This window comes from Oncorhynchus nerka, linkage group LG3 (genome assembly GCF_034236695.1).
Source record: "Oncorhynchus nerka isolate Pitt River linkage group LG3, Oner_Uvic_2.0, whole genome shotgun sequence".
NCBI classification, from domain to species: domain Eukaryota; kingdom Metazoa; phylum Chordata; class Actinopteri; order Salmoniformes; family Salmonidae; genus Oncorhynchus; species Oncorhynchus nerka.
In genome coordinates this window covers 25,342,352-25,366,481 of record NC_088398.1, presented here as the reverse complement: position 1 = coordinate 25,366,481, position 24,130 = coordinate 25,342,352, and the positions used below count along the sequence as shown (strand labels likewise).

The 24,130-nt window shown below is 45.3% G+C and overlaps 1 protein-coding gene across 6 annotated transcripts in view; it reads right to left on the bottom strand.

Moving 5' to 3' along the window:
• Positions 1 to 11,904: 11,904 nt before the first annotated feature.
• LOC115105485 (MAP7 domain-containing protein 1-like) overlaps positions 11,905 to 24,130 on the bottom strand; it is a 67,988-nt gene continuing 55,762 nt past the window's right edge. For all 6 annotated transcript variants that reach the window (XM_065010214.1, XM_029627592.2, XM_029627602.2 and 3 more), the window contains 8 exons: positions 22,969 to 23,257; positions 20,540 to 20,720; positions 19,225 to 19,329; positions 17,570 to 17,620; positions 17,424 to 17,484; positions 15,679 to 15,751; positions 14,876 to 15,111; positions 11,905 to 13,108 (listed from right to left, as the gene is read on the bottom strand). In XM_065010214.1, coding sequence (XP_064866286.1) covers positions 13,098 to 13,108; positions 14,876 to 15,111; positions 15,679 to 15,751; positions 17,424 to 17,484; positions 17,570 to 17,620; positions 19,225 to 19,329; positions 20,540 to 20,720; positions 22,969 to 23,257 — 1,007 coding nt within the window. In that variant the 3' untranslated portion in view covers positions 11,905 to 13,097. The remainder of the gene's footprint in view (positions 13,109 to 14,875; positions 15,112 to 15,678; positions 15,752 to 17,423; positions 17,485 to 17,569; positions 17,621 to 19,224; positions 19,330 to 20,539; positions 20,721 to 22,968; positions 23,258 to 24,130) is intronic.

Here is a 24,130-nt window from a genome sequence, read left to right as displayed (position 1 = left end):
CAGAAAATGTCAAGAACTTTGTGTTGTTGCAAAAACCATCAAGCCCTATGATGAAACTGGCTCTCATGAAGACCGCCACAGGAAAGGAAGACCCAGAGTTACCTCTGCTGCAGAGGATAAGTTCATTAGATTTACCAGCCTCTGAAATTCCAGCCCAAATAGTTCAACACATCTCAACATTAACTGTTCAGAGGAGACTGCGGGAATCAAGCCTTTATGGCCGAATTGCTGAAAAGAAACCACTACTAAAGGACACCAGTAAGAAGAAGAGACTTGCTTGAGCCAAGAAACACGAGCAATGGACATTAGACCAAATTTGAGATTTTTGGTTCCAACCACCGTGTCTTTGTGAGACGCAGAGTAGGTGAACTGATGATCTGTGCATGTATGGTTACCACCGTGAAGAATGGAGGAGGAGGTGTGATGGTGCTTTGTTGGTGACACTGTCAGTGATTTATTTAGAAATTCAAGGCACACTTAACCAGCGTGGCTACCACAGCATTCCGCAGCGATAGACCATCCCATCTGTTTTGCGCTTTGTGGGACTATAATTTGTTTTTCAATAGGACAATGACCCAACACACCTCTAGGCAGCGTAAGGGCTATTTGACGAAGAAGGAGAGTGATGGAGTGCTGCATCAGATGACCTGGACTCCACAATCACCCAACCTTGTTTACGCAGGGTGGAGCAGGTGAATCCAAGTGCAGACTCAGACGAGGAGACAAGTGTAAGGTAAACAAGGTATTTATTGAAAAGTGTGGGGGGGTTGCAGGCCAGTGGGAGCTCGGGCAGGTAAGCAGGTCCAAAGCGGAATCCTAGGAAGCAGTAGGGCGGGGGTCCAAGGAAGCAGGACTGACGAGACGAGGGACTGACAACAGGGACCAGAGTCAGAGCGGACGGAATGAGCAGACTACAATCTGGCAGTGTGGAAGTGGCAGGGCTGAGTATTTGTAGAGGTCTTGATTATGGAACAGGTTGCAGCTGGTGGGGATCTGCTCTGACTCCAGCACACCTGTCTCCACTCACACAATCAGATACACCCACACAGAGAGAGGAATGGAGAGAGCAATGGGGGAGTGGCAGAAGGTTAGGGAGACACAGGATGAGAAGTAGAGGGTGTGGCAGGGGCAGATGTAACATACCTCAACCCAATTGAGATGGTTTGAGATGAGTTGGACCGCAGGGTGAAGGAAAAGCAGACAACAAGTGCTCAGCATATGTGGGAACTCTTTCAAGACTGTTGGAAAAGCATTCCATGTGAAGCTGTTTGAGAGAATTCCAAGAGTGTACAAATCAATATATTTAGATTTTTTAAAACACTTTACTTTTTAAACACGTTACTATACGATTCCATGTGTGTTATTTCATAGTTTTGATGTCTTCACTATTAATCTACAATGTAGAAAAAAAGTAAAAATAAAGACAAACCCTTAAATGAGTAAGTGGGTCCAAACTTTTGACTTGTACTGTATGTCTAATTAAATATTAAATTCAGCATAATTTCAACCACCCGGTATACACTGAACATACCAAACATTAGGAACACCTTCCTAATGTTGAGTTGCACCCTCCCATTTTGCCCTCAAAACAGCCTCAGTTTGTTGGAGCATGGACTCTACAAGGTGTCGAAAGAGTTCCAAAGGAATGCTGGCCCATGTTGACTCCAATGCTTTCCACAGTTGTGTCAAGTTGTCTGGATATCCTTTGGGTGGTGGACTATTCTTGATACACACAGGAAACTGTTGAGCGTGAAAAACCCAGCAACGTTGCAACTCTTGACACAAACTGGTGCACCTGGCACCTTCTACCATACCCTGTTAAAAAGGCACTTAAATCTTTGGTCTTGCCCATTCACCTTCTGAATGGCACACCTACACAATACATGTCTCCATTGTCTCAAGGCTTAAAAATCCTTCTTCAACCTGTCTCCTCCTCTTCATCTACATTGACTTAAGTGGATTTAACAAGTGATAAGATATCATAGCTTTCACGTGGTCAGTCTATGTCATGGGAAGAGCAGGTGTTCTTAATGTCTTGTATACGCAGTGTATAATGAATATAGAATGATTTAAAAAAAAAAATTATATGTGGAATCTCCAACGCAATTTCTACGTATACATTGTTCTGATGATTATGTTGAAATTAGATTGATGGAACAACCTGTTTGTCACGTTAAGTAAATGTATTTAAGTTTAAGCTTATCCTCATTTCAATGTTTACAACACTGGTTGAAATGAGATGAAAACAGTACCCGTTTGATGACCTTTTGTTTTCATCCAATGTATTTCCCACACTGATTCCATGTCACAGTACGTTGACAAATTACACTGAAACAATGATGATTCCACCTGTGTGTGCCCAGGTGGGAAGGTCCAGGGGGTCAATCTTATGTGGTTTAGGAGATAGAAGGTACTTCCGGTTGTGTTGAAATTCCTGGCATCAGAGTTGAATATGAGAGAAACAGCATGCCTGCTCACTTTTCAAGTGCTCAACTCTGAGGTAGTACATTTCCTTTGCTGCTCAACTGGAAAAGTAACTTGTGTCAAATACACTGCAAGCCTTGACCACCACTTCTATCACGACTATGATCACTTCCTGTCCCTTTGCTAAGTTTAGCCTCCCAGGGGTGGGCAATTCCAGTCCTCATGGGACTGATTGGTGTCACAGTTTTGCCCCTGCCCCAGCTAACACACCTGACCCCAATAATCAACTAATCATGATCTTCAGTTTAGAATGCAATATGATTAATCAGCTGTGTTTGCTGGGGATGGTGAAAAAGTGTGACACTAATCAGGCCCTCAAGGACTGGAGTTTAACCTGACCCAGTAAGGTGAGCAGCAGGGCAGTGTGGGTAACCAGAAGTGGGTGTCACGCTGTGATTAGATTCTATATTTTTTTTTAATTAGACCAAATAGCAGATAACTCAGAGGCCACTCCCCTACTCCTTCAAACTCTCCAGGGTCCCAGAGCAGCTGTTCTTACTATGATCCGAGAGGTGGGAGTCATTTATATAATCATTTTTCGATGGAGGATAAATTAAGAATGGTAAGATTTAGTGCTGGTCTAGAAACATGAACTGAGCAGGCCACAGGTAGGAAGATGGAATTATACAGTAACATATTGTCTTGAAAATGTAATTTATTTTGTTTAAAAACAGAGGGTAATTGAAAGTTCACACCCAGAAAGGTTTTTCAAACCATTCAAAAAATGTTTAAACTACTGGATCATATGGTGTCAACATTCAAACCAGGTTATTTTACTGTACTACTCCACTGAATTATAACCATTGTACCGAAGGCCTGATTTAGCTAGCCAATAATAACACAGGCTTGTGCTTTGGAGGAGCTCCTTTCTACTTTACATATATCTGGCCATCATATTATTTCCTTTATTGGAAGGCATCCAAGAGGCAGTGCTACAGCAGCACATTATTACTGTAGCCATAGAAATAGAATGACTAGAACATTACACTTATGGGTGCACTTAACAGTATCTCAATGATTGTACTCTGCTACTGAAGGTGCAATGGGATTAATAGAGAATTCCTAGAATGAGAAAAGTCTGTCAGACAGCATTTTGACAGCACACTCATGAGTACACTCAATATGAGGTAATTATATTTCTATGACTGTAGATGTCAAGCTTAGTCCTGCTCCCTCCCTCCGGCGCTCGACGTCTCCGGGTCGACTAACCACCTATCCTGGCAACCCACTTTGCCCACACCTGCTCCCCATCACTAAGCACACCTGGATTTAATCACCACCCTGATTAATCTCCCTTCATTTAGCCCTCACCTACTTGAGTCATCAGGTAGTATTGGTTCTGTTTTCATTTCCAGACGCTGCTCTTGTTTTATTACTCTCTTATGTTCATTATTATTAAACTCACGATCTGCACCTGCTTCCTTTCTGCGTCGTCGTTACAGTAGCCTGCTACTAATGTGCAGTGAAATATAGTTGATGCCCAGCTATCCCTGGGAACTGAAAATAACCAACACCCTGCAAGCTGGCAAAATTGAAGCCTGAGGCTGTGCTGAGCTAACGGCTGGGGATGTCGTAAACCATGTCCACTGTCAGCGTCGAAATTAAGAGACAAACAGATCCAGCAAATCAAGGCTGTGTCACCGGCCGAATCCGAGACGTGAATTCCTTGGTATAACCATGGTATATGGTGCAGTGAGTCAGTGACAACATCGGGCCGGGCTCCACAAGGGGGATTAGCCCCCTCAGTTGAAACTTGTGCCACCTCAGTTTACATTTACTGTATCTATATAAAAATAGCAACAACAAAAAATCCAATGATTGAGTTGTCACTCAATTGCGTGCGAAATCTGTATCTGTGCTGTATCAGTGTCATGGAGAGTGTGTAGGTTTGTGTTTCGGGGGGGTGCTACGGAAAGCCACGGGGTGGTTAGGTATGACGCTGCTCATCTGGGTAGGCTATGTGAATAGTGGAATACACCTCCGCCTGTAACATTTGATTTCGATTTATAAAGACTGGGTCAAGTTTACAGTTCAAGCTGCTTCACTCAACTCTGCCTCACGCCCCAGCACTACAGAGTTTAGTTAGCTTATTAGCCAGCTGTAAACGCCGTTGGTGTTATTAGCCTATTTCACTCTAACCAGCTAATCTGCCACTGCCGCAATGGATATCAGAAATCAAACCACTTGAGGCCGCCGCCAAACCCAGCAGTGATGATGCTTCCCGAGCTCCAGCTAGCCTTCCAGAAGATCTTGGAACAGAGGAGCCATCCCAGGTTAGCCTATAGAATCCTACCCTAGCTGCAGGTTTTCTGTTAAAAAATGTTGTTTTAGTAGCAACTGGTTCATAGGAAGAGAGTGGCTGGAATACTCGGTTACTGCAGATGCGTCACTTCTTGGTCAAAAGCACTCAATGGTCTCAGCATTTGAATTTAAATGTTTATTGTGGTATAGCGTGATATAAGAAGAATGCAGCATAATTTCAATGCAAGAACCCAAATGGGTATAGCTACATATGGGTATGTTTCATCATAGAAATAGATAGGCTACCAATAAAAGTAGAATGTAGGCTATTGCTTTTTGTGGTTGTAAATGGAACTGTATGTATTGGAAACGTGTTTATAGTAGGCCTGCATTGCTTAATTGATTACGAGGGTGGGTTGAATTTGATCCATCAAAATGTCTTGGGCCATATTGCAACGTATTGCTGAACTAATGAGCTGCATGATTTTCCATGTTTTAAGCTGTCTGCTTCTGGGTCTTATCCTGAGTTCTGATAGTACAAACTGGCCAAGACTGATCCAGCAGACTCAGACCAGCTCAACAATGCTGTCTCCCTGCAAGGAGCCACCATTAGAAGACAATAGGAGTTACTGCAATGTCCTATGGAGGGACTCCATACCCTGGCAGAACGCCATGACCAGGCATTCGATACATTGCTGGAGCAATTCTGCAGATTCCCTACTTGGCAGCGGGTCACACCCGTAGTCTCCCAGCCTAACCCAGTGTCCCGAGAACCCTGCTTACCTCCAGCAATGCTGGAGATTCAGGAACCTGCCGGGCTTTTCTCTCCCAGTGCTTCATCATTTTCGAGCTGCAGCCTTCTTCGTTCCCCTCAGACGTATCAAGGATAGCGTACATCATAACGCTGATGTCCGGGAGGGCACTCGCCTGGACCACAACGGTGTGGGAGTAACAGTCCGCGTCTGCCTCAGTCTGGAAGAGTTTGTGGCGGAAGTTTGGAGGGTTTTTGATTCTCCCTTGTCCGGGAGAGAGGCTGCTCGTAAACTACTCCAGCAGTACTCTGGTGGGCCATATGGAGAACTTTTCCTCTCCCCTTATTCGCGTCCCTTTCCATGCCATGTTGCTGTCGGGGAGCCAGTCGAAATCTCTCATCGACTCTGGAGCTGATGATAGTATTTTGGATGCTACCCTGGCGTCCAAGCTGGGCATCCACACTCAGCCCCTCTCCACTCCCATGGATGTTAAAGCGCTGGACGAATGCTCTATAGGCCGAGTCACTCACAACACCACTCCCATTAACCTACGAGTATCAGGGAACCAAAGCGAGGCAATCCAATTTATGCTGATTAAGTTTCCTCAGGTTCCCGTGGTATTGAGATTCTTGAGGCTCCAGCGACACAATCCCATCATAGACTGGACTGCTGGTGCCATCATGGGCTGGAGCCCGTTCTGCCACACCCATTGTCTGAAGTCAGCGATACGCCATCCCATCTGGTTTGCGCTTGTGGGACTATCATTTGTTTTTCAACAGGACAATGACCCAACACACCTCCAGGCAGTGTAAGGGCTATTTGGCCAAGAAGGAGAGTGATGGAGAGCTGCATCAGATGACCTGGCCTCCACAGTCACCCATCCTCAATCCAATTGAGATGGCTTGGGATGAGTTGGACCTCAGAGTGAAGGAAAAGCAGACAACAAGTGCTCCGCATATGTAGGAAATCATTCAAGACTGTTGGAAAATCATTCCAGGTGAAACTGGTTGAGAGAATGCCAAGAGTGTGCAACGCTGTCGTCAAGGCAAAGGCTGGCTACTTGGAAGAATATAAAATACATTTTGATTTGTTTAACACTTTTTTGGGTTTCAACATGATTCCATGTGTGTTATTGCATAGTTTTGATGTCTTCAATATTATTATACAATGTAGACAATAGTACAAATAAAGAAAACCCCTTGAATAAGTAGCTGTGTCCAAACATTTGACACTGTATCTATAAATCTCTAGCTTCACTTCTCAACAACACCAGTCTGTTCTAACTTAACACCAACATGCTTTTATTCACAATGTCGTGCACCCAAAGTTAACATTTAATTTCTTCAGAGGACTGCAATGTGTGTGCCGGTTGTCACAGACCTAAAGGACCGGAGGGCCCACACCACTCTACATCAACCCAAGGGGACCTCATCAAGGAGTGGCCCAAGGAAATGCCTGAGTGAAAATTAACTCCAAAGGTTGGTCAGAGGCCATAAGAACCCGAGGGTCCACACTCATAAAAGAGTTAATATGCCTCCAAGCTCGTCATCAAGCTCGAGACCCTGGGTCTCGACCCTGCCCTGTGCAACTGGGTACTGGACTTCCTGATGGGCCGCCCCCCAGGTGGTGAGGGTAGGCAACAACATCTCCACCCCGCTGATCCTCAACACTGGGGCCCCACAAGGGTGCGTTCTGAGCCCTCTTCTGTACTCCCTGTTCACCCACGACTGCGTGGCCACGCACGCCTCCAACTCAATCATCAAGTTTGCGGATGACACAACAGTGGTAGGCTTGATTACCAACAACAACGAGACGGCCGCCAGGGAGGAGGTGAGGGCCCTCGGAGTGTGGTGTCAGGAAAATAACCTCACACTCAACATCAACAAAACTAAGGAGATGATTGTGGACTTCAGGAAACAGCAGAGGGAACACCCCCCTATCCACATCGATGGAACAGTAGTGGAGAGGGTAGTAAGTTTTAAGTTCCTCGGCGTACACATCACAGACAAACTGAATTGGTCCACCCACACAGACAGCATCGTAAAGAGGGTCAGCAGCGCCTCTTCAACCTCAGGAGGCTGAAGAAATTTGGCTTGTCACCAAAAGCACTCACAAACTTCTACAGATGCACAATCGAGAGCATCCTGTCGGGCTGTATCACTGTCTGGTACGGCAACTGCTCCGCCCACAACCGTAAGGCTCTCCAGAGGGTAGTGAGGTCTGCACAACGCATCACCGGGGGCAAACTACCTGCCCTCCAGGACACCTACACCACCCGATGTCACAGGAAGGCCATAAAGATCATCAAGGACAACAACCACCCGAGCCACTGCCTGTTCACCCCGCTATCATCCAGAAGGCGAGGTCAGTACAGGTGCATCAAAGCTGGGACTGAAAAACAGCTTCTATCTCAAGGCCATGTCTCCTGACCCCTCCTGTCTCAGCCTCCAGTATTTATGCTGCAGTAGTTTATGTGTCGGGGGGCTAGGGTCAGTTTGTTATATCTGGAGTACTTCTCCTGTCCTATTCGGTGTCCTGTGTGAATCTAAGTGTGCGTTCTCTAATTCTCCCCTTCCCTCTTTCTTTCTCTCTCTCGGAGGACCTGAGCCCTAGGACCATGCCCCAGGACTACCTGACATGATGACTCCTTGCTGTCCCCAGTCCACCTGGCCGTGCTGCTGCTCCAGTTTCAACTGTTCTGCCTTATTATTATTTGACCATGCTGGTCATTTATGAACATTTGAACATCTTGGCCATGTTCTGTTATAATCTCCACCCGGCACAGCCAGAAGAGGACTGGCCACCCCACATAGCCTGGTTCGTCTCTAGGTTTCTTCCTAGGTTTTGGCCTTTCTAGGGAGTTTTTCCTAGCCACCGTGCTTCTACACCTGCATTGCTTGCTGTTTGGGGTTTTAGGCTGGGTTTCTGTACAGCACTTTGAGATATCAGCTGATGTACGAAGGGCTATATAAATACATTTGATTTGATTTGATCAGACTGTTAAACAGCTGCCAACACACTGACTCCACTCCAGCCACTTTAATAATGGGAATTGATGGGAAATGATGTAAAATATATCACTAGCCACTTTAAACAATGCTACTTAATATAATGTCTACATACCCTACATTATTCATCTCATATGTATACGTATATACTGTACTCTATATCATCTACTGCATCTTTATGTAATTACATGTATCACTAGCCACTTTAACTATGCCACTTTGTTTACATACTCATCTCATATATATATACTGTACTCAATACCATCTACTGTATCTTGCCTATGCCGCTCTGTACCATCACTCATTCATATATCTTTATGTACATATTCTTTATCCCCTTACACTTGTGTCTAGTAAGGTAGTAGTGTTGGAATTGTTAGCTAGATTACTTGTTGGTTATTACTGCATTGTCGGAACTAGAAGCACAAGCATTTCGCTACACTCGCATTAACATCTGCTAACCATGTGTATGTGACAAATAAAATTTGATTTGATTTGAACTCCAAAAGTTGTGACAATGCTCCAGCTGATCCCTTTCTAGAGTTAGCTACTCCCCATGGGACGTAGGCTCTGAGACCTCCCTGGAACTTCAAACAGCAACTCCATAACAACAGGCACTGTAGGGAGATGATAGGTTCTGGTGTGTGTGTGTGTGTGTGTGAGCGTGTGATGGGTTTGGGGCAGCTGTTAGAAACCCTTGTCTCTCATCAGAGCAGTTGAGGCCAGGTCTGCTTGGAGGTGGAACACCACCTACAGGGATAAAGAAATGGTCTCATTTGGAGTACCTTCCTTTCTGTGGCATGCCATTAATGCGTTGCCATCAGATAGCAGCTGTGTAAAGGGATCCTGTTGATGTTGCTGAGCAGATAAAGGGTGCAATGTACTGTAAGAGGTGTGTGTGTGTGAGAGAGCTTGCATGTGTGAGTGTATGCGTGACTGTGTGTGTGTGTTTGAACACTAAACAGAAGTTGGTCTCTCGGGTTTTTCATGGTTCAGATGCAGGCATGGCTTGACCCCTCACTGACCTGTCTACCTCGTTAAATCTGGCAGGCGCAGATGACACATTTGCGATTCCACACCGTTTACAAGATTCCACGGGTCAAAAGGTGCAGGGGGTTTACGACAAGAACAACAGCGGACGCAAGTTGTACCACGTCGTGAACGGGAAGTGAGGCAGACTTAGACATAACTGCCAAAGGCATCAGGCTTTTTACAGTAGTTGGATAGGTAATGGGTAGTATAACAGACAACGAAGGTTGATCTTAGAATACCCAGATAAAATGACAAACAAAGTCATTAGAATTAGCTCTGTTAATTCCTATATTACCGTTCTCTATAAGGCTAACTCCTATGGACTTCTCCACCCTGTGAAGAGGAATGCGATCTAAGAATAGGGTTGATATGGCAACACCTTCAGTACACCTATCAGCAGGCCGGCCGGGCAGCTCTCTGTCCGCCGACGAGGAGATAATAGACCGACAGATCAAAGTGACATTGCCAAATCTGCACCGCCACTATGCCACCAAGCCCTGCTATCCCAGGAGGGTGAGTGGCAGGCCCTAACTCTGACCGACAGGCACCTTTATCCTGCTCCATGTCCATCAGAGCCTCGTAAATATAACGAACACACATTCTCTCTCACACACACTCTCTCTCTCTCTCTCTCTTACACACACCTCCTCCTCTTTTCACCCTCCATTCTCTGAGAATGAATCCAGTACCTTGGCATTGCCCACTGTCCCTTCCATTACTCATTACTTGCCTGCTGACATCCGCCTAAAAATAGTGCCCCTCACCCTCTAGGCAGCACTATGGGCAACTGGGTCTTGACTTAGTGGATCAAGAGAAGGAACACACTAAAGCTTGACTACAACTATACCATTTCTGTTGACTATTTTATGACTGTCTTTTAGATATGTTTGGGATTTGAATGTGTGAATCGCTATCTCTCTATATGACACACACTGTCATTCTCTGGTTTCGACCTTTAGGCTCCACCATTGACTGAGAGCAGCCGAGGTTGGCTGGAGGAGCTATAGGAGGACGGGCTCATTGTAATGGCTAAAATGGAATAAATGGAACGGGATCTAACATATGGAAACCACGTTTGACTGTTCCATTAATTCCATTCCAACCATTACAATGAGCCTGTCCTCCTATAGCTCCTCCCACCAGCCTCCACTGACTGAGAGAGTGAACATGTGTGGGGAAATGTGATCTGTGGTTTGACACCTCTGTGTTGCATGGCTGCCCTCTGCTGGGCCGGATGAATACAGCTGTTAAATAGATTTTCTATTATATTCTATTCTAATCTAAGCAACTGCGTCAGTCGGCTAGATGTTATCCAGTGAGAAGATTTATACGGTTAGATAATGTGCTCATAAAAAAATCTAGTTGATACTCTATAGGGACACGTAAACATTCTATCAATATTCACTGATCCAACTACACAGGAGAGGTTAAGTCAATAAGAAAACCATTACGTCATTGTTTCAAGACATGAATCAGGCACTACCCGAGAAACCAAACTAAATGCGAGTCAAAGACAGAGAAGAGATTCTCAAAACTTTAGAGGCATTACAGTGACTTCTCAACACACCAGTAGTGTGGCGAAGGCAACTCTGTGTTTGAAGTAACAAGTCAAACACACTTCTCCCTAGCCAAGTCCATTACTGTCTAGCAATAAGTCATAGACATTATTCATTAGTCTCGCCACAGTGCGTTAGCGGTTCTAAGTCATATTAGTCAAATGAGTTACGTGTGATGAGCGGTACTGCATGCGTTTACGTTGGGGAGCGGAGGGACATAAATCGTGATGGTAATAGAGTCCAGCTGCTTTTTGCAGGGAAAACGAATGACAAACAGCAAATGGCGAACGTTCATCAACATTGTCAGCCCCCCTCTCACCACCAGAATGTGGGAACAGTGGGGGGGCTGATGGGGTAAGGGCATGGACACCCTTTTTGGGAAAAGAAGACCAAATTGAAGGGAACAGCTGAGCTAAGTCACTGTACCCCCCCCCCTAAAATACAGCCTCTCTCTCTCTCTCTCTCTCAACCATCTCCAGATCTGGTTTTCTGGTGGTTGTGTGGCATTGTATTTTGTTGCTCAGGCTGTCAACAGTCTAAATGAGTTGGCATTGGACTTTGAAAGCCAGCTTAAAAGGGGGAAATATTTCCTAACTGTACTACTTAGTGAAACGTCGTGCGCTATGTCCGATTTGTCGGTTTCTGATAAGTGACGGCCATTGAAAGAATCAATGAGCACATTCAGCCTCAACATACTCTACAGTGTGTCTCTTTTCAGCCTGGTCTCGCCAGTTTTGTAACAATAGTGTTTTCTTTGTCGTCTTTTTGCTGGTTTCAAGTGTCATTCCAAATCTCAGCCAACAAACGAAGGAAAACTAAACCACAGACAACTGGACAACAATTTCTTCTTTAATAAGACTCCGATACTCCCTCTGACCCTTTAACACACAACACAATATATTTATAGCATATACACACACCAGCATTTCATTTTCAAACGCATTCGAATCTGTGGAATCTCAATGGAGGAGGCAACGTATCATGCTTCTTGCTCAGGTTTAGAAAAAAACTCAACTGCACAGTGACTTTTTTTATATGGTGGGATGGGATGCCCTTGTGTACATTCTGTTTCAACACTGATTAAACTGAATGGATCACTGAATCTGGAGTACCAATGTGCGTGCTGTTTTCCGTTCAACTGATCCCTTGTTCATTTCTATATTCACTTCAGAGTACAATCAATCATAATTGAGGAGTGGAACGGCTAAAACAGAAAACCTGTCGACACAGGACTCCTTGGAGACAGCTGACGCTGTGCTGCAACAACGTAATTCTTACATTGTCAAAACGTTGTCAAACGTCTTCTTCGGTATTTTGGAGACCTATTTGCAGGGAAGCTCCATTTACAGAACATTTACAAAACATTTTTTTACAGAGGCGATATTATGTTTTCAATACATATTAGTTACTGGGCAAACCTTGAAAGGCAGGAGTTAAGTAAACATCGGGCTTCCTTTTCATAAATTCATGTACTATTTATTCCACAGACCCCTCCCTCCTTTAGTCCAACGTTCACGTTTTCATTTACATTATTCACATAAAACTGTACCTAGTCTTTACATTTCTCTTCAACTTAAATAAACTAAACATTAGAAACAAAAAAGCCAACTAATTTCTCTTTCAACTCATAATAATAACAATTACTCATTAGTGTCAAATGTGTATTTTTTTCCCCCCTCAGGACTGGTGAAATCTACCATGGACGATACTGTTATGGAAGAATTGATGCTGTGATATCTTCTACCATCTACAAATGGTAACACTGATGCACCCTGTCGGGTAGCGATGATGTCATATCCTGTTTTGTAGTTTGCTTGTGTCTTGTTTTGCTTCTTCATCTTCTTCGGCCCTTTTCCCAGGCAAAGTTTGTTTTTTTGGGGCCTAGAAAGCAGTCTGTGATTGGTTTGGCACATGTCATAGGGAAAGTGCCCCTTTCGGAAGAAAGGGGCTCTCTACCCATACGAGCGGAGGCTGGGTTCGGGAAGGTGGGGGGGCCTAAGAATCGCCTTCGTGAGTGGCACACCTCACAGGACTTCTGGAGAGATAATAGATGGAGAGGACAAGATGAGGGTCAGTTTCAACACAGTGATACGCCACACAACAAGGAAAAAACACCAGCGATCCAAAACGGTGTCCATTTTGAGCCGTTCTGAATGCGCCATCTGAATGGTGAGCCAAAATGGTCGCCAATTTGAGCATTTGTAAATGTGTGAGGAGGACCCACCCTCACTGACCCTGCTAATGACAAGGTGTATAAACCCTTGACCTGGCTACAATACTACATTTGAAAAGGTCCTGAGTGCATGTCACGCAGGGCATGAACCCATAAGGCTTTATAGGCGTGTTTTTATAGGGAAATGAAGAGGCTAATCAAACCAAGCAGCAGATGCTCCAGACAGAATCCTGACTCCTTTCAATGGCAGACCATCAACGAACATTCAGTCGCCCATCATGTGAGTGAGTGATAGCTAGCTAGCGCTACGAGTGTGATAAACACAGCGTGATTGATGCTAACAGTAGCAATAGATTGACAGAGGCACCTGTCAGGCTGCTAAACGGTCCACCACAATAGCTCACGAGTATCACCATTTGAATTAGCCCCCGGAGGTATGTTTAGAAATAAACATGTCCCCGATTGCCAATCTATGGAATTACATCGTAACATTCAATCAGTGTCGATGCATTAATCTCCCCAGTCACAAACCCCCAGCCCCACGGCCATAAACCAAATAACCCCTCCAAGTCATCATGGTAAGAGAGTGCGGGGTATGCAGACAGGGCAGATTAGAAATGTGATGTTAACTTGTGAAAGACTGAGACTGTGACTTGAAGGCAGTGTGAGTGGCAGAGTGAATTCACTCTGATTAAAGTGGTTCATATTGTTGGAGCTCGTGTGGCTGAAGCTCTGCAGCTGGGTGACCCTCTTCTGTTAGCTTTGGATATAATTTATGACCTGCTGGCAGGCTGGCAGGTGGGGACTTAGTCCTAAGGGGAGGGGCAGTAATGCTGACCACGCCGCGGGGAGGAGGGGGTGGGGGATGGGGGTACATAACTGGCCCGGGGTTCTGTTTCCATCCCTGGCAGCTAGCTAGCTCCCCAACACTCATGGAATTCAACACTGGGTGTTGAGTGCAGCAACCGGAGCTCCGGGAGCGAAAGCCGTCGGTATTAAGATACCTCACTCCCCCTCCTCCCCTCTGTGTCCCCTTAGGCCCTCTGGGGGCTGGAGGATTCCCTCTGTCACCCTCTACCTCCCTTTCTCTCCCCCTCTCTTTCCCTAGGGACACTCACGTACGCACGGGTGACGAATTGCAACTGAGACGGCACTAAACTGACCTACTCAGTCGGATGGCTCTTCATTGCCAAGGACAACACTACGAACCCATGGTTCCGCTTTATGGCACGTTGTGAACCCTGGCCCTAATGTGAGAAGTCAACCGCCAGAGTAGATGCGAGACCATGATTACTGCTGTAATTGAACCCCAGCTTAATCTATAGTTAAGAACACTGTAAAAAAACAAATCCTTCAAATTCTTCGGAGGTTGAGGACACTGAGATACGATTCCTTGCTTGGATCCCTGCAAATATTGGCAGAGCTGATATAATATAATTAGGTTAAGTTGTCATTTGAGAGCAGTTTCCAAGACACAGATTCCAAGACACAGATTAAGCCTGGTCTTAGACTGAAAAGCATGTTCAATTGAGATTCTCTATTCAAATGCATTTCAGTCCAAGACTAAACATAATCTGTGTCTGGGAAACTGGCCCTTTGAGTGCCCTCTCTCTCCCTCTGTCAATGTACCTGCGACATGCTGAGGCTTCATGGGGCCCACTTTTTTCAGGAAGGGCTCCTCACTTTCAAAGGCCAGGATTGGCTCAGTGGGCATGTCGCTCTCTGATTTCTCCCGCCCCCCATTGCTGCTGTTGCCTTGATTGGCTAGCTGGATGATCTCCTCAATGTGTGCGTTGTCCCCCTTGCTAGGCAGGCCATTCTCGTGACTGGCTGGCTGGACACCGTTGACCACATGGACCGTGGAGCTGTGGGAGGGAGATGGTTACGGTGGGAGGGAGGGTGAAACATGGTTACAGATCAAAAGGACTACGGCCCCAAGGGGTTCACATGCAGATCTTCCCCTCGGGCCTGTTCAGGAAGATGTAACATTATACTGTAGATATAACGTAGATAGAAATGTCTACAAATGTGTAGAACAGAAATGATTGTCAGATAGATAGATAGGTGACAGCTCTATATCTATCTATCTATCTATCTGCAACATTCATAAAGTTTGACATCACGGAACTGAAGTCCTCAAAACTTGAATTACACTATCCCTCACAAACAAACAACATATTTCAATAGATAAATAAACCATATCTCTACTCTTCTACTGTAGGCCTATGTATTGAGGCTCTCTGTTTTCTTTTGTGGTTTGAAACTATACAAAATCGGCACAAGTCTTGATTAGAAGGCATCCAATACTGCTGGTTTCTGGTTTGCTTCTTTTCTAGAGCACATGGTGGTCTTGTTATAACAATAGTACACGGCTCGCTGTTTTACATGTCTAACACAAGAGGAAATAGAGGACATGGTTGTTGAACCTTTACCTGTCTCTCTCACCACTATGGTCGTTCTCTGTATTCTTGTTGATCTCTGGGCTTGGCTGGTAATCAGCAGAGGCTGCGGAAACAAATAAAATCCACTGTAAAACCCACACTCAGTTCTCCGGGCCACCCTGAAGCAAGCAGACAGAACTCAATATGCAGGAGGGATCCAACCAGTGCTGGATTCATGATTACATACTGCGGCTGTGTGTGTGTGTGTGTTTCTGTATGTGTGTATGTATGTATGTGTGTGCGTATGTGTGTGTGTGTGTGTGTGCGCGCGTGAGTATGTCCAAAGGCCTGATTGGAGAGGAGCAACGCCACCCGACTTGCTTGGACTCCCAACCACATCAGTGCCTCCAGAAATGGTTTCCACCATGCTGGAATCCTGGCCACATGGACCCAAATCCCCTATTCTCCCCCTACTCATCCTTCTCATCTGTAAATGTTATGTGTGTATGTGCGTGTGTCTCTGGTCAAATGGGGATGGGGGTTGTATTTATTGTGTCTTTTATGTTAGAAGAAAACTGAATTGAATGTGGTGAGTTGTCCATTTACAGTCACTAATCCAACCCTGCAATGCAATGCAATGCAATGCATTGCCATAAGATATCCCCATAAACTGAAAATCCCCCAGACTGGGTTTGGACTGCAAACAATAAGCACACACATGGGTTATACTGTCCTAAATGAAAGCAGTGAGGCTGGGATTCTAACAATGGTATTAAATACTCTTCATATGAGAAGGGAACACAATGCAGATGGCGATTGAAACAAAGACCAACATTCTACGTAACAGGAGAGAGGACCCTTTTGATCCTTTGATCCATTTTGTCCGTAACTATCGCACTTTACTAGCAGCACCCTATATTTATTTCATTCGTGCTTTTAGCCTAGTCTAATTAGATACGTGTGCTGTTTTTGACTGTGCATGCTCTTACGAAACGTGTATTTTGGTACTTACAAACGGGTTAGATAAACTTGACTTGACAAGGTACTGAAGCTAAACTGAGAGGGGGAAAAGGTAGAAGTTCAGTCCCTGCATTCTAATCAACACTTTTCCTATTATATAGGAAGAGGAAGGGAATAGATCAGTGAGCTACTTCTTTTATTTCTATATCGGGTCTAAACGTAAGCAACACACAGTCGGCTAAATCCTTCTTTAATTTATGGGTGTGTAACTTGGAATTTGGCCTAAATCATGGGGATTTGCATTATCATTTTGAGTGAACAAATGTCAAAGTTAACATTAAAACTGATACAGCCATCCAATCAAAGAAGCCATTTTATCCCACTGGGAGATTTAATTAGTTTATTAAACAAGTCAGTATCTAGAGCTGAACTTCTCCATTAATGTGGCAGTGAAACAGGCTGGAAAAGGACCAGGGACACAGCCCACTGATGGTTGAATCCATTCCCCGCGGATATCATTGATGAATTCATCTAAATCATGATGTTTTTATTTAACTAGGCAAGTCAGTTAATAAGAACAAATTCTTATTTCCAATGACAACCTACACTGGACAAACGTGCGTGATACAGCCTGGATTCGAACCAGTGTCTGTAGTGACGCAGTGCCTTAGACCGCTGTGCCACTCTGGAGCCCAATAAACATACAATACATTTCCTTTCAGGATTAATTGGGATGAATTGCTTGACTCTGAGTCCAAACATCGGATTTCCTGAACACGAGCAATATAATGAACAAAGATCGCCGCCGTTTACACTGCTTTTCATTTTCTGCTTACCTTTGCTGCTCTCGGCCGCTTTGCCATTGACTTGAGAGGGAGGTGGGGACTTGGTGTCTTTCTATACAGAGATAAGAGTATCACGTGTTACATGCATTTTAAATCGAGTGAAGTGCAGTGCCATTGTGCCTTCACAACAAACGTACCTTTTCCCCGCCGTCTGTCTTGCGCGTCCTCTTCATGATCTGCTCGAGACGCTAAGGAAGAAGGCACAACGACGACAACGGTCAGAGAGAGGGAAAAGACTAAGAATGTTAACAAGATGGCGGATGCAGATTAAGTGCTCAGTTCCCATGGGTTGAATCCAGTAATACAGTAACTGTGCAGTAACTTCATCTCAATGGACTCCTTGTTGGCACCAAACAGCTAAACAAAATCCTACCTGGAACAAGATATTCATTTTTATTTAACCTTTATTTAATTAACCAGGCAAGTCCGTTAAGAACAAATTTTTATTTACAATGATGGCCTAGCTGAATGCAAGATAGCCATGATGCTAAGAGAAGAGCTAGCTGCCATAAATCAAGTAAAACATACAGATATCCTAGATTTGAGGCAGCTCTGATGTTGAGTTGTGATACATGCTATTGGTAAAGTGGAAAGTTATGTCATCCGTGTGTGTGTGTGTCACAGGAGGTTGGTGGCACCTTAATTGGGGAGGACGGGTTCATGGTAATGGCTGGAGTGGAATAAGTGGAAGGGTATCAAATACATCAAAAGGGATACCGAGTCAGTTGTAACAACTGATGCCATTCCATGTGCTCCGTTCCAGCCATTATTATGAGCTGTCCTCCCCTCAGCAGCCTCCACCGGTGTGCGTGATCCATAGAATCCATACTCAGTCAGGTATGTAACAGCAGCTGTGGACCAGTGTGCAGAGGCGTGTGACTCAGCAGGGGTTTGGGTAGAGGACATACTGTTCTTGTGCAGTAAACACCACTAGAGCCTGGCTCAACACACAATGTGGAGCTGCTTCGGCCAGCTGAGCTGCATGGGCCGAGGAGAGGGAGGGAGGGAGGGAGAGAGAGAGAGAGAGAGAGAGAGAGAGGACCGAAGGGGGGAGAATAGGAGAGTGAGGGACGAAGGTGGACAAGAGACAGACGGAAAGAGAGGGTGAGTGAGAGAGAGCAGACTCAGAGCATGGTCCGACTGCGAGTGGTACGCCAGGTGTGGGCAGAACACATAACCCTGGACCGCACACTGAACTGGGCCAGTTAAGACTCACTCTCCACCATAACTGTTTATATATAGCCTGAGGTCTTGGACATAGTATATAATCTTCCGCTCAAACAAACAGACTGTAAGCCATATTAAATCAAAACAAGTAGCCAGGATAAGCCAGCATCATTCTTTTTGGTGACAGAATAATGAGAGTTGATATTATGTTCAACAAATCCTTGTCTAACTAGTGAAACAAAAAAAAATGTAACCAGAAGCTAAATCAAGCATGCTTCCCTGTTGCTACTGGAACAATGTGACTTTTGACTGATCCCGCAATAATAACAGTTTTGATTGAATAAGACCCTGTGTGTGCTTACTGTAATGTAAACATTTCCCTCTGTGCCTTTTGGAATATGTACAGTACAGAAGAAATACAGTAGTCTGCAAGTCTGTTACGGTGCCAGTCTGTTTGGCAGGACAATTCTATAAGATGGCAATAGTGCAGAAACAGTCTGTTTGGCGTGACAATGGCTGGAATACGATAGGAGTTGGCTATACACACAGATATGGGTACCAGGGTAGAGAGGACGCTGGCGGGGTATACTCATGTAGTAGAATGAATGCATGGACCTTTTCTTACCTTCTTCCTCTCCAGTCTCTCCTGCTCCTCCTTCAGGAAGTGTTTCTCTCTGTCCAGGCGCTGTTTCTCGGCCTCCTCCTTGGCCTTAGCCTCAGCCTCCTCTCTCTGGAAAGCATACAGATTACAATGTGGTATGCCCTTCCCTTATAGAGAAAACAAAAAAAAACAATAATTTCACATGTGTTTTTGGGACACTTGACATGTGCTCACGTGCTTCCGCGGGCGTGGTTTCATGTTATCACGTGTTGCTTTACGTGTTGTCACATGTTATCGCATTAACTTCACATAAAATCACGCGGGATCACATGAAAACACTTTTCTTTTTTTTTTTTTTACATTTCACATGGGACCACATGTGAGATTCATGTGAAATCCGTAAGGGTTACCATAGAGAGGCATTATATTATTGACCAAGATGACGGCCCTTTCAGTCACACTGCTGGGAAAACCAATGTCCATTCTAGTGTTGACACTTCACTGACAGCGCACTAGAGGGTATCAAAGGGTCGTCAGCCAGAGAAAAGCACCACGTAGACAGGGACAGAAACCACACAAACCCAGGGGCAGCATCTCCTATCACTCAGTCCATGTTGACGCCTTCAAACAAACACTTCTGTGAATCACAGTGTTTTCCGGCTCACTGACTGACATCTGTTCGTCGGGATCCTGGACCTCGACTGCTCCTGAGCAACGGCGGTGAAACCATTGGGAGTCAAACAGACTCAGGCCTTTTCTGCTGATCTCCAAAGAGTGAAAGGGGCCATTCAATGTGCCATTAATGTCAATGTCTGTAGCCATTGGGAAAATATTGACCGACGCTAACGTCAAATCACATTGGTTGAAATTGATTTGAACAAATATACGAAACAAGGTTGGTTATGAAATATGTCTTATCAAATGAGGTCAGGTAGATGACAAACTTGGCTAAAGTAGTGATATGGGACAGACAGGGTTATAGAAGGCTCTCTGTCACAAAGCAGACGGACAGACACAGCCCCTCCGTGTGTATAGACTAGCCCCCTCCGTGTGTATAGACTAGCCCCCTCCGTGTGTATAGACTAGCCCCCTCCGTGTGTATAGACTAGCCCCCTCCGTGTGTGTAGACCTAGCCCCCTCCGTGTGTGTAGACCTAGCCCCCTCTGTGTGTGTAGACCTAGCCCCCTCTGTGTGTGTAGACCTAGCCCCCTCTGTGTGTGTAGACCTAGCCCCCTCTGTGTGTGTAGACCTAGCCCCCTCTGTGTGTGTAGACCTAGCCCCCTCTGTGTGTGTAGACCTAGCCCTCTCTATCTGCTGGCAGTTGTGGGTGCTTGTTCACCTGTTTTTGTAGGCGCTCATTCTCCTCCTGCTCTGCCCTGGCTCTCTCCTGCGCCTCCTTCTCCTCATCCACACGCTGGGCCTCGTCTCTCAGGCGCTGCTCCTCAGCCATGAGGCGCGCCTCCTCCTCTCTGCGCTGGCTCTCCTCTGCCTCCCGCAGCTTACGCTCCTCTCGCAGGACCCTGAGCCAAGGGCGACAAGCATTTAGCAATCCTACCTATAACGCAGTCTCCTCCCCGCCTTCGCTGTGTCGCCATGAGTCTAGCGAGCAATACAACCTATAATGTATCGCCAGGAGCACTCTATCCAACCAGTCTACCAATCAAAGCATAGGCTTATTTACAAATGTGCAGTGCCTTCGGAAAGCATGACTTTTCCCACATTTTGTTATGTTACAGCCTTATTCTAAAATTGATTTTTTTAAACTAAATCCTCATCAATCTACACACAATACCCCAGAATGACAAAGCGAAAACAGGTTTTTAGACATTTTTGCAACTGTATAAAAAAAAAAAAGTATTCAGACCCTTTGCTATGAGACTCGAAATTGAGCTCAGGTGCATCCTGTTTCCATTCATCATCCTTGATGTTTCTACAACTTGCTGTGGTAAATTCAACTGATTGGACATGATTTGGAAAGGCACACACCTGTCTATATAAGGTCCCACAGTTGACAATGCATGTCAAAGCTAAAACCAAGCCATGAGGTCAAAGAAATTGTCCGTAGAGCTCAGAGACAGGATTGTGTCGAGGCACAAATCTGGGGAAGGGTACCAAAACATTTCTGCAGCATTGACGGTCCCCAAGAACACAGTGGCCTCCATTATTCTTGAATGGAAGAAGTTTGGAACAACCAACACTCTTCCTAGAGTTGGCCGCCCGGCCAAACTGAGCAATCGCGGGAGAAGGGTCTTGGTCAGGGAGGTGACCAAGAACCCGATGGTCACTCTGACAGAGCTATAGAGTTCCTCTGTGGAGATGGGAGAACCTTCCAGAAGGACAACCATATCTGCAACACTCCACCAATTAGGCCTTTATGGTAGAGTGGCCAAACAGAAGCCACTCTTCAGTAAAAGGCACGTGACAGCCCGCTTGGAGTTTGCCAAAAGGCACCTAAAGACTCTGACCATGAGAAACAAGATTCTCTGGGCTGATGAAACCAAGATTGAACTCTTTGGCCTGAATGGCAAGCGTCACGTCTGGATGAAACCTGGCCCCATCCCTACGGTGAAGCATGGTGGTGGCAGCATGATGCTGTGGAGATGTTTTTCCGCGGCAAGGAATGGGAGACTAGTCAGGATCAAGGCAAAGATGAACGGAGCAAAGTACAGAGAGATCCTTGATATAAACCTGCTCCAGAGCACTCAGGACCTCAGACTGGGACGAAGGTTCACCTTCCAACAGGACAACAACCCTAAGCACACAGCCAAGTCAACGCAGGAGTGGCTTGAGAGGATCTGCAGAGAAGAATGGGAGAAACTCCCCAAATACATACATGTGAAGATTGTAGCATCATACCCAAGAAGACTCAAGGCTGTAATCGCTGCCAAAGGTGCTTCAACAAAGTATTGAGTAAAGGGTCTGAATACTTATGTAAATGTGATATTATTATTATTTTTATTTTTATTTTTGCTTTGTCATTATGGGGTATTGTCTGTAGATTGATGAGGGGGAAAAAAGCAATTTAATCCATTTTAGAATAAGGCTGAAACCTAACAAAATGTGGAAAAAGTCAACGGTTCTGAATACTTTAGATATAGAATAAATCAGTTACCATGTGCTCTAGCTTAAAGAGTGAATCTTTGTCTTTGTACTACATTGGCAATAGCTGTGTCAGGAAAATAAAAAGTTCAACACAATCAGGAAATGAAACTATTTTGTAAGGAAATAGTTGCCTGCTGATAAAATGGAGAGGAACTGAGAGCAAAAGGAGCCTGTTGCCCAGCCTGACAACTGCCACGACATAAATACCCAGTGGTCACATAGTAACTATGGTCAACGTGCTACAATAGGCTGACGCGGGAAATCCTTTTTAGCTCATAAACCTGAGCGGAGGGGGGCAACTTAAGCCGTTACACAAATGTCAACAGCTCCACACCTCCGGGGGGGTAATACGAGCACCACACATACTGTATCATAGACCGCGCTGAGTGGTCTAATTCTGCCGTGCATATGACACGGTGGAGAACTGTATTGTACCCCATATGTTGATGCTTTACACATGGAATTATTCAAATTGTGATGTGCTGCCATGGTTACTTCCACCCTGTCCCTTCAAGCTGGTAAGACATATGTTGTCTTTACAGTAGAAAGGATAACGGTTGAATCCTCCAACCGAAATGTCAGGAATTTTGCAACCCGACTAGACACTGCTGTGGCTCTATCCAGTGTGGGTTTATGTACTGTACATGAGGATGATATGATTCTCACTTCTCTCTCTCCTCCAGCTCGCGTTTCTCCTGCTCCTCCCGCTCCCTCTGCTCTCGGGCCTGCCTCCTCTTCTCGGCCAGGATCCGGGCGGCCTCCTCTGGGTTGTTAGTGCCCGCCATGGGCTTGGCTGACGAGGAGGCTGGGGCTGGGGACGATGCAGGGACACTGGGGGTTGATTGGGCGGAAGGAGGGACCTCAGCGGGAGCGGCGCTGGCCGTCGTGATTGGTGTACTCAGCGAAGGGGGCGTGGCCAGAGCGGAGGATACCACGATTGAAGGAACGGGGGAGCCTGGCGAGAGAATCGAGCAGGAAAAGAGGAGAGGAATGGGAAAATACAATAAGAGTTTTCTAAAGACAAATCACTGTTCACACAATCGTCTTCTTTAAGCTGAAACACAGATAAAACTGTGTAATTACATTAAGACAATTACACTAGACCTCTGGTCTAGATTCCTCTTGGTTGATGTGAGCCACGCTGTGATGTTCTTAATTCAAACAGTGGCAAAGTATGGAAATGTTGGTCATTTTTGGATTCTGTAAACTTGTAATTATAGCATTTTTCAGTAATTAGCACCCCCTCTACTGTTCCTCGCTGTGTGTGAAGGAGAGAAAGACAGAGAAGCTGTGTAACTCACTTAACGAGCTGGCATTGTCGGCGTGCCTAATTAACCACGCCGGTAATCATCCCGTGGTTGGGCAGGCGCTACAGTGCACTGACACGCGCGCACAAAAATTCAGGGCCGTCACAGCGCGCACACATTCACTTTTTCCAGTTTGAGTTTCAAGTTCACTCTTCTCAGCCATGGGAACAACTGAGCCAAACCACAAAGAACTGAAGAAGCATAGTATGAACCAGCCGTGGCAGGGCCTATAGAAAACAGACACACTAAAAATGCAACTTGTGTCAGGGGGAAACGAAAAGGTACTGAATTATATATAGTGTTCTCACGGCTTGTGTGCCAAGTGCATACAAATATATCAGATTCTAAATGATCTAGGGTGAGCGAGTCCATATTTTTCAAACCATTTTTTCAAACCATTACAAGCCACACCATAACTAGACTGAAGACAGGACTTCCATTCACAGAGCTTTAATGTCAATGTAAATATAACTGGCTTAAAAATGTGATATAACACAGGAACTACACTGGGGCATTGCAGA